General features: G+C 40.8%; 1 protein-coding gene across 1 annotated transcript in view; it reads left to right on the plus strand.

Annotated features, from left to right (window-relative positions):
* The window catches only part of PIWIL2 (piwi-like RNA-mediated gene silencing 2), a 78670-nt gene extending 66731 nt beyond the window's left edge, over positions 1-11939 (plus strand). Inside the window, exons 20-22 of the mRNA XM_010845469.1 lie at positions 10182-10435; positions 10866-10973; positions 11783-11939. Coding sequence (XP_010843771.1) covers positions 10182-10435; positions 10866-10973; positions 11783-11939 — 519 coding nt within the window. The remainder of the gene's footprint in view (positions 1-10181; positions 10436-10865; positions 10974-11782) is intronic.
* Positions 11940-19656: the final 7717 nt, after the last annotated feature.

The following is a 19656-nucleotide window of genomic DNA, read 5'->3' on the forward strand; positions in this document are numbered from 1 at the left end:
ACAATGGAAATAGTGTTTATTTTCTTGGGCTCCCAAATCACTGCCCATGGTGACTGCAGCCATGAAATTAAAAGATGCTTACTCCTTGGAAGAAAAGCTATGTCAAACCTAGACAGCTCCCAACAAAAGTCCGTTTAGTCAAAGCTATGGTTTTTCTAGTAGTCATGTATGGATGTGAGAGTTGGGACTATAAAGAAGGTTGAGTCCGAAGAATTGATGCTTTTGAACTGTTGTGTTGGAGAAAACTCTTGAGAGTCATTTGGACTGCAAGGAGATCCAGCCAGTCAATCCTAAAAGAAATCAGTCCTGAATATTCATTGGAAGGACTGATGCTGAAGCTGAAACTCCAATTCTTTGGCAACCTGATGTGAAGAACTGACTCACTGGAAAAGACCTTGATGCTGGGAAGAATTGAAGGCGGGAGGAGAAAGGGATGACAGAGGATGAGATGGTTGGATGGCATCACCGACTCGATGGACATGAGTTTTTGAGCAAGCTCCAGGAGTTGGTAATGGACACGGAAGCCTGGCATGCTGCAGTCTGTGGGGTCACAAAGAGTCAGAGACAAATGAGTGACTGAACTGAACTGAAAGCTAAGAAAATTGCAGAAGATTTCTAGACTGGAAATGAAGTTAAAGTATGCCTTTTAAAATATTTATTTTATTTGTTTATTTGTACCAGGTCTTAGTTGCAGGTGGGATCTTTAGTTGTGGCATGCAAACTCTTAGTTATGGTACGTGGGATCTGGTTCCCTGACCAGGGATCGAATCTGGGCCCCCTGCATTGGGAGCATGGAGTTTTAGCACTGGGCCACCAGGGAAGTCCCAAGTTAACTCTCTGCCATAAAGAATACGTGTATACACACTATTGTAGCTAATAAAAGTTCAGCAGGGTTGAAGATACAAGATTAATATGCTGTAATCAACTCTTTCTCTAAGCCACTATTGTATTCCTACAGAAAGAGGAAACTTTGGTCACAGAGTCATAGAAGGCCATATAAACAAGCAGAGACACATACACAGAAGGCGGCACTGGAAAGGTGGAAATGAGATTGGAATGATGTATATACAATCCAAGAAACACTAAGGATTTTCAGAAACCACCAGAAGCTAAAGTAAGGCAAGGAAGTATTCTTTCCTAGGGCTTTTGGAGGATGCATGTTGCACTGCTGATAACTTCAATTCTGGACTTCTACCCTCTAGAAATGTGAGAGAGTACATTTCTGTTGTTCCAAGCAACTCAGTTTGTGGTTGTTAAAGCAACCCTTGAAAAGACTACAACAACCTAGTGCGTTACATTCCAGTTATGCAAGGTTGGTTCAACATTTTAAAATTTGTATACAGTCCATCAGTAGGCTCAAGAAGAAAAATCCTGTCACACCAATAGATGCAGAAAAAGCATTTGAGAAAAATCAGCTCCCATTCGTGATTTAAAAAATAAAAAAGCCTCCAAACAGACTAGCACTATAGGAGGATCTTCATAAACTTGATAAAGAACACCTACAAAAATCCTGCAGCTAACCTTGTACCTAATTCTGAGAAACTACATACTTCCCCCTAAGATCAAGAACAAAGTGTTTCTTCTCTCACCATTCCTATTCAGCATCATACTGGGAGTCCTAGCTAATGCAAAAAGACAAAAAGGAGTAAAACTTATACAGATGAAAAGGAGGGGAAAAACTTTACAGGTAGCATGTCTACATAGACATCTCAAGAAATCAACAACAAAAGAGAACTCTGCTGGAATTATAAGGTTGCAGGATACAAAGTAAATATACAAAATTAAATGGCTTTTAAAAAAAACCCACGTAATCAATTCCTTTTCCAGATACCAGCAATGAACAACTGGAATTTGAAATTGAAAGCCATACAATTTGTATTAGCACCAAAAAAAATATATACAGATATAAATTAACAAAGTTTGTGTAAGATCTACATGAAGAAAACTCTTAAAACTCTCATGAGAAATATCAAAGAATCTAAAAAAAGGGAGAGCTATCCCATGTTCATTGATAGAAAGACTCAATATTGTCAAGATGTCAGTTCTTCCCAATTTGATCCATAGATTTAGTGTAGCACTAGACAGAATTCCAGCAAAGTTTAAGTGGAAAGGCAAAAGACACAGCGTAGCCAACACAGTATTGAAGAAAAACAAAATCAGGGGACTTAGGCTGCTGTAGATCTACAGGAATATAGATGGTGTGGTGTTGACAAAAGAAGACAAGGTAACAGCCCAGAAATAGACTGGTACAAATATATTCCAGTGATCTTTGGTAAAAGGACAGGGGCATTTCAATGGGAAAAGGAGACTCTTTTCAATAAATGGTACTGGAATAGCTGCCCAGCCACATGGAAAAAAAAACAACCCAAAAAACAGTGACAAGAAAAACCACAAACTATATCCAGACCATATACGTTTCACAAAAAGTAACTCAAAATTATCACAAATTTAGTGTTAAAATACAAAACTGTAAAAGGTATAAAAGGTATAGAAATTCTTGGTCACCTTGGGTTTGGTGATGACCTTTTGATACCAAGGCACTGTTACCACGTGGACATTTCACTGTCCATGAAAGAACTGATGAACAGAACTTAATTAAAATTTTAAAAAACTTCTGTGAAAGACACTAAGAGAATGAAAAGAAGCTACATATTCAGAGGAAATACTTGTGAAACACATATCTGATAAAGTCCTGTTACTTAAAAAACAGAATTATTAAAAACTCAGAAGTAATAAGATGGGCAAAAGACTTGAACAGACTTGTCATCAAAGAACATATACAGATGGCAAATAAGTATATGCAGAGATACTCAGTATAATATTGCTGCTGCTGCTGCTAAGTCGCTTCAGTCGTGTCCGACTCTGTGCGACCCCATAGATGGCAGCCCATCAGGCTCCCCCGTCCCTGGGATTCTCCAGGCAAGAACACTGGAGTGGGTTGCCATTTCCTTCTCCAGTGCATGAAAGTGAAAAGTGAAAGTGAAGTTGCTCAGTCGTGTCCGACTCTTAGCGACCCCATGGACTGCAGCCCACCAGGCTCCTCCGTCCATGGGATTTTCCAGGCAAGAGTACTGGAATGGGGTGCCATTGCCTTCTCCGCAATATAATATTAGAGAATGCCAAATTTAAACAAGGTACCACTGCACATCTTTCAGAATAGCCAAAGTCCAATAACTGACACCACCAAATGCTGGTGAGGATGTAGAGCAATCTCTCATCATTGCCTGAGGGAGTGTGGAATGGTGCAGCCATTTTGGAAGACAGTTCAGCAGTTTCTTACAAACTAAACATTGTCTTACCATACCATCCAGCAGTCATACTCCTTGGTACTTACCCAGATGAGTTGAAAGCATATGTCTACACACACAAACAAAAACTACACAATTTTTATAGCAGCTTTATTTATAATTGTTAAAACTTGGAAGCAACCAAGATGTCCTTCAGTAGGTGAATGGACAAATAATCTATAGGACATCCAGACAGTTAAAAATTCATCAGTAAACAGAAATGAACTATTGAATTATGGGAAGATCCGGAGGAATCTTAAATGCATAATAAAGTGAAAGAAGCATATCTAAAAAGGCTACATACTATATGATTCCAACTACAGGACAGTCTGGAAAAGACACAAAGTATGGACACAGTAAATAGATAGTGATTGCCAGAGGTGTGGGAGGGTGAAGATAGGATACATATAGGACTGTAAAAATATTGTATATGATACTACAAATGACATGTGACAGATGTAGACAAATGACATGTATTTTTCAAAGCCTATAGAATGTACTAGAGTAAACTCTAATATAAACTGTGAGCTGTGCTCAGTCGCTCAGTCGTGTCTAACTCTTTGTGACCCCATGAACTGTAGCCTGCCAGGCTCCTCTGTCCATGGGATTTTCCAGGTGAAAATACTGGGGTGGATTGCCATTTCCTACTCCAGGAATCTTCCCAACCCAGGGGTTGAACCCGGGTCTCCTGCATCTCCTCCATTGGCAGGCAGATTCTTTACCACTGGGCCACCTGTTGACTTTAGTTGATAATAATATATCAGTATTCATCAGTTGTAACAAATGTCCTATTCTAATGTAATATAGTAACAATCGGGGAAACTGTGATTGGTGGGGAAGGTGTATATGGGAACTCTGTACTATGGCCTCATGTTTGTTTGTAAACTTAATACTGGTCTAAAAAACAAAGTCTTTATTTAAAAACATGCACATATGATGGGATGCTACCACACTCATACTAAAGTGAAAGTTAAAGTTGCTCAGTTGTGTCTTGACTCTTTGTGACCCCATGAACTGTAGCCTGCCAGGTTCCTCTGTCCATGGAATTCTCCAGGCCAGAATACTGTAGTGGGTTGCCATTCCCTTCTCTGGGGGATCTGCCCAACCCAGGGATCAAGCCCAGGTCTCCCACATTGCAGGCAGATTCTTTACCATCTGAGCCACCGGGGAGCGCACACACACACTAAGATGGCTAAAATAAAAAAGAGTGTTGAGTATGTGGAGAAATTGGAACCCTCATGCATTGCTGGTGGGATTGCCAAATAGTTGAGCTACTTTGAAAAACAGTTTGGCATTTCTTCAGAATGTTAAGCATAGTTACAGGAGACCCAGCAATTCTACTCCTAGATGTAAACCAAAAGAACTGAAAGCATATGTCCACACAAAAACGTGTATATGATGATCATATAGCAGTATTATTCATAATAGCCAAAAGTGAAAATACTTCATATGATTGATGAATGGACAAACAATGTGATGGAATACTATCTGGCAGCATAAAGGAATGAAATACTGATACATGGTACAACATGGGTGAACTATGAAAATATTATGTTCAGTGAAACTATTTAGTCACAAAGACCACCTATTGATTATGTTTGTCCAGGACAGTCTAATCCAAAGAAACAAAAAGTAGGTTAGTGTGTTTAAGGAGTTGGGGTTGAGGGGTCGTGGAAAATAGCTGCTAGTGCATATGAGATTACCTTTTTGGGGTGATGAATATATTCTAAAATTGATGGTTGCAAGATTCTATAAACTTAAAACTTTTGACTCTTGTACCTTAAAAGAGTGTCTTTTACGGTGTCGCACATTATATCTCAATAAAGCTGTGAATTAGAAAAAACACTACTCCCAAACATCCATCTAGCACGTACGTGTGTGGAATCAACAAATTAATACGTGCTGCCAAGGGAAAAACAGGTGCGAAAGGTTGGCTTATTTCCCTGGGCCCCCACCCTTCCTCTGACGTGCCTTCACATAGATGTTTTTGTAGTTTGTCCAGCTTTTCCAATTATCCTCAGCTATAGGATTTCCCAGAATTCCTGGTCTATGAATGAGGCCTTGCTGGCAAGCTTCATTTCATCTATGGTTTTATTTAAAATCTGTATTTAGATTTATTTTTCTAGTCCAGCAGTTCTCAGATTTTCTGGTCTAAGGAAACCTTAAATATTACTGAGTTTTTTGTTTGTATAAGTGTATATCTATCAGTGATTATTATCATTAGATTTTAAAACTGAGAATGTTTTATATTTTTAAATTTTACTTTCAAATACTAATAAGCTCAATTCATGTGAATAACAAAAATCACATTTTAAAGATCATAATCACAAAAAGAGAAATACCCTATGATTCCACATATATGAGATACTCAAGAGTAGTAAAATTAAAGATAACTACTTTAAAAATGTTTGGTAATGTATGTTTTACATTTCAGTGAATGGCTGTAATGTTTGGGTTAGTAAAAGGCAAGGGAATGTCCTGCATTTAATTTATTGTGGTGTCACATATCATTTACTTTCTGGAAAATTCTGGTGAATATTTGTGAGAGAATTACAGTGAAAATGCCAAGTAATGTAGTGGTATTGTGAGAACAGTTTTGACTTTGTGAACTCCTTAAAATGACTAAGGGACTCCTGGATGGGAAAGGAGTGGAGCCCAGAGCACACCCTGGGAACCACTGCTTGTGGCCCATAGCATTCGTCAGAGCTCCGGGACCACATCTCCCACTGCCTGTGAGGCTCCTCTAGTACTGGGATGTCTCATGGACCACTGAAGCCTGACATGTGAGTCTGAGTGCCAGGGTCGCTTTCCATTCACGTGTGAAAATCAAAGCTAAGCTGTTCTTGACACTTGCTGTAGCTTTTAGCGCTCATGATTAGTAATCACCTGATGTTGAGTTTATCTGTGATTTGGCCTGAGGTTGGAGAAAATTAAACTCAGCTGTAGTTGATGCAGCCCCTGTTGCTTCTGATGTGTCTCTGGCTGTGGCTGTGATTACCAGCCTGGTCTGACTGGTATCTGACTCTGAAGACAGAAGGGCCACAGTGTTACCTTTGGAATCAAAAGTTGGAAGCAGCCAGCTTTACGATGTGTGAGTGTATAGGTTCTTTCTGCTTCTCAGTTCCACTTTCACTTCCCTTGTCTTAGCAGAATTGGGAGAATCTTAGGGTGGAAGTATCTTGAGCCAGTGATTATTTGGGAACTCTTCCAGAATTTAGCCTGCCCTTATTGCACCTACTGTTGCCAATATCTTGCTGGCCTCTTCTTCCTCCTTTTTTTCCCCCCATTTTTTTTTTTTTTTTTATTGGCTGTACTGGTCTTTGTTGCCGCGTAGACTTTTTTTTCTCTAGTTGTAGCGAACAGGCTGGAACAGCCTGGGCGCTTCCGTCGTTGCGGGGCATGGGCTTAGTTGCTCTGCTGTATGTGGGATTTTCCCAGACCAGGGATGAAACCCATGTCTCCTGCATTGGCAGGAGGATTCTTTACCACTGAGCCACCAGGGAAGCCCCCAGTGTTTTTTAATTAAGTAAAATACATATAAAACTTAACATTCTATCCCTTTTTAAGTATAACTTTTTAATGGTGGGAAATACATTGATAATGTTGTGCAGTTTTCTTCATCATCCATCTCCATGGCTCTTTTTATGTTGTAAAACTGAAACTCTCTTCATTAAACAATTGTTTCCCATGCTCTCCACCCCCTCACCCCTGGCCACCACCATTCTACGTTCTGTCTCTGATTTTGATGACTCTGAGTATCTCACATCCATGGAATGATAACTCATTTGTCTTTTTGCAACTGGTTTGTTTCATTTAGCATAATGTCTTCAGAGTTCATCCATGTTGTAGTACATTGCAGAATTTCCTCCCTTTTAAGAGCTGAATAATATTCTGTTGGATGTATATGCCACGTTTTGCTTACCCATTCTTGTGTTGATGGACACTTGGGTTACTTACATCATCATATAGGTCAGTCTCCAGTTCTTTACTTGCCCCTTGTCTAGTTACAGTCTAGAACTTTGCTCAAGCTCTACCTGGAATCCTTTTAGCCTTTGCTGACTGAAGTGTCTGCTGATTCTTTTACTGAGGTTCACATATTACTCCAGGGAACAAATGTCTTATACTTCTCTCTTCTCATAGCGTTTTATTTGTACCTTTGTTACATTATAATGTTTTGAGAGCATTTACTTTTAAGTGTGTGTCTCCCCAGTTTTAAGTTCCACTAATATTTGGAAGGTATCAAGATAATTTGGGGGCTTCCCTGGTGGCTCAAATGGTAAATAATCTGCTTGCAGTGGCAAGAGACAGGGATTCGATCGCTGGGTTGGGAAGATCCCTTGGAGAAGGGAATGGCTACCCACTCCAGTATTCTTGCCTGGAGAATCCCATGGACAGAGGAGCCTGGCCAGCTACGATCCATGGCATCACAAGAAGTCGGACATGACTGAGCAACTAATACTTGAACATCCTTTCAAGATAATTTTTATGAGACTAGCACAGTGGCTCATATCTAGTGGGCATTAAGTGTTTGTTCAGTGAATGAATGTAATCACACATAAAAAAACATCTCAAAGTTTCAGCAGATACTTTTTTCTCCTTGACCCTCACCATTGTATTTAGTGCTAGAGACACCAGGCCAACAAGCACAGTCCTCCTTTCAGGATATTAATGAATTTATTGTTTCATGTATTTACCGCAGTACTGAAGTGATTTGACAATGTATATTTACCATTAATGTTTCAGTATTGTGACTTGTCTCATATTTTGACCCTCCTAGATGATAGTCTTATCATTTATGAAATGAGGAGGATGGGCTAGATGACCTAGAAAAGTTACCATTGTTGACTGTTAACTATGTTATTAGATTTTCATGCTCCTTGGTAACAGGAATCATGTCCTTCACTCTTACTGGAATCTTACGTAGGACCAAGTATAGTGTCTCACCCTCAGTGGTTGGTTGCCGAGCCATGCGAAGTCGCTTCAGTCTTGTCTTACTTTGTGAGACCCTATGGACTGTAGCCTGCCAGGCTCTTCTGTCCATGAGGTTCTCCAAGCAGGAATACTGGAGTGGATTGCCAGGGTTAGCAAATTTTAAAGAAAGACGTAATATCAGTGAATACTTCAGTTGAATTTGATTCTGATTTACACTCCATTGATCTTGTTAGATTCCTTCCCTGTGCTTCAGAATATCTGTATTTCCTTGATCTAGTTTGTCTTCAGCTTTTGTATTCATGATACACACGCTTTATCTCTCAACCCTAAGAAGAAGGTGCTGCTGCTGCTAAGTCGCTTCAGTTGTGTCCGACTCTGTGCGACCCCATAGACAGCAGCCCACCAAGCTCCCCCATCCCTGGGATTCTCCAGGCAAGAACACTGGAGTGGGTTGCCATTTCCTTCTCCAGTGCATGAAAGTGAAAAGTGAAAGTGAAGTCGCTCAGTCGTGTTTGACTCTTAGTGACCCCATGGACTGCCGCCTACCAGGCTCCTCCATCCATGGGATTTTCCAGGCAAGAGTACTGGAGTGGGTTGCCATTGCCTTCTCCAGAAGAAAGTGAGGTGATCATTATTTTCAAGTGGGGAAACAGTCTTCAACAGCATAGCTGAGGAGCAACACATGCAGACTCAGTCCCAGGTCTCCTGACCCCAGATCCAGTGTCATACTTCTCTGTTTCCTCACCTGTGAAATCAGGTTTTTTTCAGATCTCAGTGCCTATGTTACCCAGCCTTTAACACAGCATATCAAGACTCTTTGGGAAGTCACAGAAATGTGCTCACTTTAGCAAAATGGAGATTAATTGGTAAGATCATGAAGAGCCTCAGGGAATTGGTGAGAAGGTTGAGCGTCAAACTGGGAAATGGAAAGGAGTTCTAGAAGCAGGGACCTGAAAAAGCACCATCAAACTCCAAGTGTTTCTGGTTCTCTGCTCAAGAGTCAGAGTGAGGGAAAAGCATTCTGCTGGCGTAGCTGGAATCATCTCCTGTCTTTTCGTTAGTGCAGTGATTCTCAACTGGGGACAGTTTTGTCCTCCCACTGTGAAGCCTAGAGACATTTTGGGTTATAACTGGGAGAGAGAGCTACTGGCATCTAGAGGGTAGAGGCCAGGAATGCTGTGAAACATGCTCTGGTGTCAGCCCCCAATAACAGAATTCACTGTTCCCACACATCAATAGTGTTGAGGCTGAGAAGGCCTGGATTAGGGGGAGGCAGCTCAATTAAAATCCCACCAGACTATCCTGTTGGAGGCAGAAGAACACTTAAATGCTCTTACCAAAAAAAAAAAAGTGGAATAGATAGTAGACAGAAAAAACGATAAAAAAGCACTTCAACTAGGGCAATAATTCCAAGGTTGTAAAGAATCAGATATGACTGAGCGATTAAGCACACACACACACACAGAATAATTATTTAGTAAAGGATCCTTGTTTTAGCAACTTTGGATGTTGCTGATGCACAAAAATATCAGGCTGGTGGATCTGTGGCATGTGCAGTTATATGTTAGAATCTCTTCAACAGTTCACCTTGTTCTTTGCATAGACAGTAATTTAGTGTTAAATCCAAGTAGAAGGAAGATTGATTCAAGCCTGTAATTTTCCTTCTTTTTAACTTTGTTCACACCGTTTCAGTATAAGCCTTGTGTATATGACTCTGAGCTTGCTTATTTGGTTCCATATTTTATAACACCTTGGCTGTGCCAGACCTGTTTTGCTACCCTGAGGAAATCTAGAAATGACTAGAAGCTGCCTTTCCTTGCCCTTTCAACATGATGGCTTCAGGTCTAGCTGTGAGAGGGACCTGCTGCCATGTCTCCAGGTTGTTCACTGGGTGAGCCGCCCTCTGCCGGTGGTCATTTGCCCTTGGGCCCCACGGTTCACCTCAGCAAGGTTTCGTTTCAGGTGAACCACTGCCTCCCAGATAAGATTGTGGTGTACCGTGATGGAGTGTCTGATGGCCAACTAAAGACAGTTGCCAGCTATGAAATTCCTCAGCTACAGAAGTGTTTTGAAGCTTTTGAGAATTATCATCCCAAGATGGTGGTGTTTGTAGTGCAGAAGAAAATCAGCACCAACCTGTACCTGGCTGCCACTGAGAACTTTGCAACTCCCTCCCCTGGGACTGTGGTAGATCATACGATAACAAGCTGTGAGTGGTAAGTGGGCGAAACACGTATTTCAACAAGAATAGTTTGGGGAAGTTCTCTGTTCCCTGGGTACTGGAATGGGGAGGTAGCCTAGAGAGATTTGGAATGGGATCTTCAAGAGATTTTCCTGGTAAAAAATAAAATTTTAAAAGCTATTTAGAAAACACACAAACCACCAGTGAAGCTTTTAGCTCTTAAGTATAAAATATTGAACATACATTCTTTTCCTAAGAATATGCATGCTTAATCTTCTGCACACAGATGTGATCATTTCTACCACCACTTTTAAATAACCTGTTGAGTCAGGAGACCTGAATTCTCATCCTCGTTTTGCTCTTGTGATGTCCTTGATCCAGTCATTTGACCTCTCTGAGCCTTAGATGAAGGAGCATCTCCAGCTCTGTAACTATACCATTAGTTTGTACTTTTTCCTTACTAGGGTGGACTTCTACCTTCTTGCCCATCATGTGCGGCAGGGTTGTGGCATTCCAACCCATTATGTTTGTGTTCTCAACACTGCAAACCTGAGCCCTGATCATATGCAGAGGTGAGCTGACCAGTAACTTACTCCTAACTTGTGAATAATTCTGGCCACTGAGCTAAGTCTAAGACCTGGAGTCTAAAAACCTCTGAATTCAGCAAATTGGATTTGGCTTAATTCAACAAATCACTGGTTTTGGCTTAATAATTTTCTGATTCTCTCTGAAAGCATTTTTTTTCTGAAAGCATTTTGAATTTATCTTTTGGAGTTGGATTTACTAAGACTCATTTTCTCTTATATAATCAGAAAAGACAAATACTGCCTGCCCCCTTACCCCTTGAGTTTCTTTATGTCTTTGATGATAATGATATATCTTTTCGAGGAATAATTGATAATCGTTTTTGTGTGGTAAAATTACTTGAAGACCTTTCAAAAAATTACTAACAACCAACCAGGCTTCACCTCGAAGCATTCTGAAGCATTTGTATTTTTAAAAACTGCTCCCAGTGATTATGACACACAGCCAAGTTTGAGACCCATTGCTCTTGAGCTCAGAGTAAAAAATACTTTGCTGGGGTACTTCTCTTTCTGCAGCCTTTTCTTGAGACAAGAGAAAAAAAAGTGTTCTTGTTGTTTTCCTTGTTTTGCTATAAAAACAGGAGCACCTAAATTGGGAATTTCCCCATGTCCTCTTGACTTAAAAATAGTGGAAATAATTTCACTTAAAAATAATAATTCCAAAAAGTTGCATCATATATTCCTCAGTCCCCCAGTTTGCTGGTAAATATGCTGTGTCATGCATCCAGAAGGACATAATCATGCTTTGCACTGAAGATGGAGAGTGATAAGGCTCATGTTTTCTTCTTGGCCTACAGGTTGACTTTCAAACTGTGCCACATGTACTGGAATTGGCCTGGTACCATTAGAGTTCCAGCTCCTTGCAAGTATGCCCACAAGCTAGCCTTCCTGTCAGGACAGATCTTGCACCACGAACCAGCCATCCAGCTGTGCGAGAACCTGTTCTTCCTGTGACTGGACAGTCAGGACACGGGCTGGTCAGAACAGGCAGACTTCTGAACTCAGCTGTGAACTCATCTGTGCAGGGTCAACAGCAACCGGAAAGGGGTTTGTGTTGGTGTTTGCTCTTTCGCCAACCCAGTAGAGTATCTTTCTTTTCATTTTCTTTTCTAAGTCTATTAACACTGAGAATCAGGTTCCAACATAAATTTCAGCTAGAAATTGTCTTGTTGCCTTTGTAGAGCAAATGGAGGTAGTCTGCTGCAGTGTAGATGGGGTGGGTGAAGATGGGTGACCCTTTAGGAGTCTCCAAAGCTGACAGAAGCTGTAGAAGCCTGAAGAAGCAGCAATTACACTTATAAACTCTGCTTACTGAGCAGTTCTCATTTCTGGTCCAGAGCCGATAGTGAATGAAGTCTTTGCAAAGTTCTTAAAGTAGAGAGCTACTTTATTTGGGCAACTGGAAAGGTAAGAAGGCAAAATTTCTCAGGATTTGGCTGTTGCTGGCAAATGTGAAAGACATGTCGTGAAACCAGCTGGTGGGTACTTTTCAGGCTCTTGCTGACCTAATCGTCTCTAGGGATTGAGTTGATGAAACATGACTTGAACTAGCTTTGGAAGGGGTGTTTAGTTATTTCTTGCCTCCTGAGAGGACAAACGCAGTTTTATCTGTATACTTCAGTTGCTTTATAGTATGCAGTGTTGGTTTCTTCCTACCTCCCCCCCCCCCCCCCCCCCCCCCCCCACCCGACCTCCACCACACACACACATACCAGGATACCTTTGCTCCTTGTCCTTGTTACTGACCTTTAGTAAGTTTCAGTTTTTTAAAACTAAAAATCAGAACATGTGAAATTCAGTAGCTTCAAAGGTTCATGACAGGCCATGAGCTTTTCTTGACCCTTTCTCTGCAGTGTATCACTTCCTTTTCTGTTGATATGTTTGCAGATTGAACCACTCACTTCCCTTGCTCAATACTCTTTTCCCGGCCGTTAGCTCATTTTGTTAGGAATTTCTCTGAGTCTGCATTAAGATTTCCAGAAGTTGGCTTTGGGAAACATGACACTCCTTCCAAAGTCCAGACATTTCAGTTTAGAAGTTTGTCACTGTGCCTGCACGTTTCAGTGTGTTTTGTGTGTGTGTTTATTTTTCTGCTGTTTAAAAATCTTCCAGTCCCTTCAGGGCTAATTCAGTCTTACCTTGTTTTATCTAGATTTTTAAAAGCTAGTTTTATTTAACATTTTGGAATTTGTATTTATTTGTGTGTGTATTTTATTTTATTTATTAATTTTTTTGTGTGATGGCAGGGAGGGATGACTCAGAAATCCTCATTTTATATGACAGTGTGTGAGAAGAGAAACTTTAGCTTAAAACTCCTTAGATGAATAAAAGCAACCTACCATTGCGTTGGCTGCAGCATGCGGCAGAGGCTGAGCAGCATGGGGGTCCGTGGTCTCATGTGCACTTCTGGTTCCACGCGGAGTGAGGGACAGCGAAGGGCTGAGACCTGGGGTGTAGACACTGCAGAATCAGGCACATTGGATCACTGGTTTTGATCAAACAGTTCTCCAATTCTCTTTGGAAGCATTTTGAATTTCTCTTTTGAAGTTAGGTTTCCTAATTCACATTTCTTCACTTTTTCCTCCTGGTTTTCTTTCCTTGTTTTTTCAGTCTTAATGTGAAATGACTGGGTCATGGGGTAGAAAATAAAAAGAAATTTGTATAAATGTGTAGTTGTGTTTGTAATAATGTTGACATATGGTAGTGACATAGTTCTTTTTCTTCGTAAACCTTGTAGCACTTGTTAGAATTATTAATTTGTTACTGGGCATGCTGGGGGCAGCTGCAGTATTGGTACTCAGGTAATTTCACTGAGATCTGGCAGTAAGATTTCTTGAATACCAACAGTCTGTCTTCTGGGACGAATGAGGCACGTGTTGTATATATGGGTGTGTGTGTGTTTTGTCTTGTTTTCAAAACTCTCTTCCCATCAGAGAATTTTTGTTAGCCTGAGTAAAAGCCAGCTCCTAAGGGTGGCCCTTCCCTCTTGCCTTTTCCTAATGCTTGTCCTTCTTTGCTTGTACTTCATGGTGTGTCTGTAACCTTTTTAAGTACCTTCCCAAAGAACCCTGACTGTTTACTTCACCACTACATCCTTTTCTGTTTATTTAGAAATTCCATCTTCAGTGATTCAGTGTTTCTTGAACTCATCCTTAAAAGAATCTAATTTAGCTCCTTTTTACTTAAGCAGCATTTTATTGAATGGTGTGAAAAGGGAAGTAGTTTTATAAATGACTACCTCTTCATATTGAAAATGTTATAACTTGTGCCTGAAATTTCTCAGTCATTTGGGATAATTGGAGAAAGACCCTATTTTCTCTTTTTTTCCCCTAAACCTAGCTTTTTCTGAGTGTCTTACCTTTCCCTGTCTAGACTTATTTTCTCTCTTTTAAAAAAATTAGGAAATTCAAGAGAATGAGAAAAAAAAGCCACAGACTGAAAGAAAATATTTGAGAAAGACACGTCTGAGGGGCTCCCTGGCAGCCCAGTGGCTAAGACTGCTCTTCCACTGTAGGAGCTCGAGTTGAATGCCCTGGTCAGGGAAGTTCTACGTGCTATGAGGCATGTCAAAGGAAAAAAAAAAAAGACATATCTGATAAAGGACTGTTATCGGAAATATACAAAGAACTCTTAAAATTCAACAGTAAGAAAACAACCTGATTAAAAATTGGGCAAAAAGACCTGAAGAGATATTTCACCAACTAAGATATACCGTTGGCAAATAAGCATATGAAAATATGCCCAACATCATATGTCATTAGAGAACTACAAATTAAAATGAGATACCACTGCATACCTCTTATTAATAGAATGGTCCAGATTCGAAACGCTGACCACTCCAAATGCTCGTGAGGATGTGGAACAGAAATTCAATCATCCATCGTTGCCCGAGGGAATGCGAAATAGCACAGCTAGTTTAAAAGGCAATTTGGTAGTTTCTTACAAATCAAAACATACCCTTATCATATGATCAAGCAGTCACACTGTTTGGTATTTGCCCAAAAGAGTTTATAATTTACATCAACATAGAAACCTGCACTGGATGTTGATAGCAGCTTTATTCCTTCATAATTGCCAATACTTGTAAGCAACCAAGATGTCCATCAGTAGGTAAATGGATAAACAAACACGGGTATAAGGAGACAATGGAATATTAGTCAGTGCTAAAAAGAAATGAGCTATCAAAGCCATGAGAAGACCTGGAGGATACTTAAATGCATATTACTAAGTGAAAGAAGCCAATCTGAAAGTGTTACATACTATATGATTTCAACCATATAACATTCTGGAAAAGGCAAAAACTATAGAGACAGTAAAAGGATCAGGGTTTGGGGAGAAGGAGGGATGAATGGGCAGAGGAGTTTTAGGGCAAGGAAACTATTCTGTAGGATACTGTAATTATGTGTAATGACATGTGGATCCATGTCATTGTGGATTTGTCCAAACCCATAGAATGTGAAACACTGAATATGAAGCCTGATGTTCCTTGAACCTTGAGTGATTATGACAAGAAGTTGATGTAGGTTCACTAACTGTAATTAACACAAGCACCATTCTTGTGGGGGATGTTGATAATGGGGGAGGCTGTGTGTATATGGGAAACGTCTAACCTTTGCAAATTGTGCAGTGAACCTAAAAATGTGCTCTAAAAAATAACTTTTTTTAAAAGAATGAGTTAGGGTGGGAGTTCCCTTGTGGTCTAGAGATTAGGATTCAGTACTTTCACTCTCCTGTTGTTGTTATTTAGTCACTAAGTCATGTTTTAACTGTTTTGCAACCCCATGTACTATAGCCTGCCAGACTCCTCTGTCTGTGGGATCCTCCAGGCAAGAATACAGGAGTGGGTTGCCATGCCCTCCTCCAGGGGATCTTCCCAACCCAGGGATTGGACCCATGTTTCCTGCATTGCAGGCAGGTTCTTAACTGCTGAGCCACCAGGGATGCCCTTCACTGTGCTGACTGGGCTTCAATCCCTGGGTCCCTGGTCAGGGAACTGAGATCCCACAAGCTGTGCCACATGGCCAAAAGAAAGAATGAGTAAGGGAGACTTCTGGAAACTTTAGAGACTTTTGGCAATATGGTAGACTGAGCTGACCATACTGAGAAATGTTTAGAAAACAAAAATTTTTTTTTACAGTAATTATCTGGATTTGGGGGAAATAGAACAAGGGAAGAGATGATGATGGGGGAAGTAGGAAGGAAGAAAAATAATTGAGGCTGAAGAAAGAAAGGGAAGGCAGAGTGGTTATGTTGTTGTTCAGTTGCCAAGTCGTTTCCAACTGTCTTCAACCACATGAAGAGCACACTGGACTTCCCTGTCCTTCACCGTCTCCTGGAATTTGCTCAGACTCATGTCCACTGAGTTGATAATGCCAACCATTTTATTCTGTGTCACGCCCTTCTCCTCCTGTCCTCAATCTTTCCCAGCATCAGGGTCTTTTCTAATGAGTCAGCTCTTTGCATCAGGTGGCCAAAGTTTTGGAGCTTCAGCTTCAGCATCAGTCTTTCCAATGAATATTAAGGGTTGATTTCCTTTAGGATTGACTGGTTTGATCTCCTTGATGTCCACGGGACTCTGAAGAGTCTTCTCTAGCACCACAGTTCAAAAGCATCAGTTCTTCGCTGCTTAGCCTTCTTTATGGTCCTCCTCTTCCATCTGTACATGACTATCGGAAAAACCACAGCTTTGACTATACGGACCTTTGTGGTTATAGTTGATGCCAACATAGCTCCCAGGGTTATGGACAAAATGCAGGGATGGGAGCACTGAGGTTTTTCATTTCAGATAAGGATAGAAGATGCAACCTTAGACCCTGCGAGGCACAGGATTGCTGGAGTGAATTCTTCTGGATGAAGACAGCTGGAGCCTGGAAGGGGAGTAGAAAGTCCATGCTGACCATCCAAGGGCAGTAGGAAGAAACTAAGGGCAAAAGACATTCATGAGAAATCCCCAAGCCCCACAGACAGGTATGTGCAGCCTGAATTAGTATTATTAGCATGTGGAAGGACCACATGGTGACAAATTATCATGAAGATTTGCCTAGACTGTTGAGAGCCTGTAGCCCTGCAGAAACAAATGGTCAGTCACCTGGATTGCATTGGAAGGACTGATGCTGAAGCGAACACTCCAGTCCTTTGGCCAGCTGATGAGAACAGCTGGCTCATTGGAAAAGACCCTGATGCTGGGAAGGATTGAAGGCAAAAGGAGAAGAGGGCAGCAGAGGATCAGATTATTGGATGGCATCACTGACTCAGTGGATATAAATTTCAGCAAACTCCAGGAAGATAGTGAAGGGCAGGGAATCCTGGTGTGTTGTAGGTTCCCATGAGGTCACAAAGAGTCCAACATGACTTAGCAACTAAACAACAAATGGAAGAGAAGACATAGGAGAGAGTGAGAAGGTATAATAGGAGTTGCTGCAGGTTAGAATAAGTCACACAATATGGAAGATAATAGAATTTTCCAGAATTAGAGACAAATATGAATCCACCACCAGAAGAAAATAATTGAGAATAAAGAAAAGCATAGCCATTCCTAGATGTGCTGTAGTGAAACTACAGAACACCAAAGACAGAATCTTAATCTTAAAAACAACCGGAGAGATTGCTTATAAAGAAAGTTAGATTGACAGCAGACTTATTATCAACCACAACAGATGCTTAAGACAAAAGGAATAATAATTTTAAGATTCAGTGTCAACTTGGAACTCTGTTCCCAGCTAAACATTCATTCAAAGCTGAGGACCAAACTAACATTTTCTAATAAGGCTCAGTACCTAGTAATCATGTATGGATGTGAGAATTGGACCAAAAAGAAGGCTGAGTGCCAAAGAACAGATTCTGTTTGAACTGTGGTGTTAGAAAAGATTCTAGAGAGCCCCTTGGATTTCAAGATCAAACCAGTCAATCCTAAAGGAAATCAACCCTGAATATTCATTGGAAGGACTGATGCTGAAACTGAAGCTCCATACTTTGGCCACTTGATAGGAAGGGACAACTCATTGGAAAAGATCCCGATGCTGGGAAAGATAGAAGGCAGGAAGAGAAGGGGAGGACAGAGGACGAGATGGTTGGATGGCATCACCGACTCAATGGACATGAGTTTGAGCAAATTCTGGGAGATAGTGAAGGACAGGGAAGGTCAGGCATGCTGCAGTCCATGGGGTCCCAAAGAGTCAAACATGACTGAGTGACTGAACAACAGCAACAATAAGGATCAGAGCAGAAGTGAATGAGACAGAGTATAGAAAAGCAATATCAGTTCAGTTCAGTCGTTCAGTCGTGTCCAACTCTTTGAGACCCCATGGACCCCTGTCCATCACCAACTCCCAAAGTTTACTCAAACTCTTGTCTATTGAGTCGATGATGCCATCCAACCATCTCATCCTCTGTCGTCCCCTTCTCCTCCCGCCTTCAGTCTTTTCCAGCATCAGGGGCTTTTCAAATGAGTCAGTTCTTTGCATCAGGTACCCAAAGTATTGGAGTTTCAGCTTCAACATCAGTCCTTCCAATGAATATTCAGGACTGATTTCCTTTAGGATGGACTGGTTGGATCTCCTTGCAGTCCAAAGGACTCTCCAAGAGTCTTTTCCAACACCACAGTTCAAAAGCCATCAATTCTTTGGCACTCAGCTTTCTTTATGGTCCAACTGTCACATCCATACATGACTACAGAAAAACCATAGCCTTGACTAGATGGACCTTTGTTGGTAAAGAAATGTCTCTGCTTTTTAATATGCCGTCTAAATTGGTCATAGCTTTCCTTCCAAGAAAAGCAGTATGGAAAATCAGTAAAACCAAAAGTTGATTCTTTAGAAAGAGTAACAGAATTAGCAAATCTTTAGCTAAATTGTCAAAAAAAAAAGACTCAAATTACTAAAATCAAGAATGAAAAAGAGGACCACTGACCTTACAGAAATAAAAAGGATTAGAAAGGAATACTCAGTTCAGTCGCTTAAACAATTAAAGGCCAGCAAATGAGCTATCTTAGATGAAAAGGATAAATTCCTATAGGTAACTTGCTCCTGAACCAAGTGTTATTTTTCCCAACTGTCTGTCCGCTGAAACCATTGAATGGTAACAGAAATAATTGATAAGGCTTCTAAGGATGTTCTCTTTTGGCTGGCAGAGTGTAGGTTGCTAGTCCTCTGGCATGATTTTGGGTAAACTAGAACCTGCACATTCCTTCTGATCCTCTTGAATTTGTTAAGACATGCCAAAACATAGAAAACTCATTTTTTCCCCTTAGAAACCTGGCTATTGGCTTTTCTCTTCCGTCTATAGAGCTGACCTGATAGTTGGGGGTTAGAAAGGGGATCTTTGCCCCACCCTACTGATCACGTTGTCTACCTTGTCAATATACCAGAGAACCAGCTTTGGTTTCCTGAGTGCCCAGTCTAACTTTGTATGTTCTCTGGGCTTTGTATTTGTATTTCTCTGGCTTCTTTCCCAAGGCCATTCTACTCACTTCAGCTTTGAGAAATCTGCCTGCATATCCTTTGAAAAGGCAGGCAGCTGAGATACCTTGTCAAAAGGGAAATAGCAGTCTTGCTAATGTCAGATTTTTATGGTTAGTTCCTTAAATATTCCCCAATGTCAAACTTTTAGTGAGCTGGCCTATTCATTCATCCAGCTAATATTTACTGAGCATCTGTTCTGTGCAAGATGTTAG

Source organism: Bison bison, unplaced genomic scaffold (genome assembly GCF_000754665.1).
Source record: "Bison bison bison isolate TAMUID 2011002044 unplaced genomic scaffold, Bison_UMD1.0 scf7180017864217, whole genome shotgun sequence".
NCBI classification, from domain to species: Eukaryota; Metazoa; Chordata; class Mammalia; order Artiodactyla; family Bovidae; genus Bison; species Bison bison.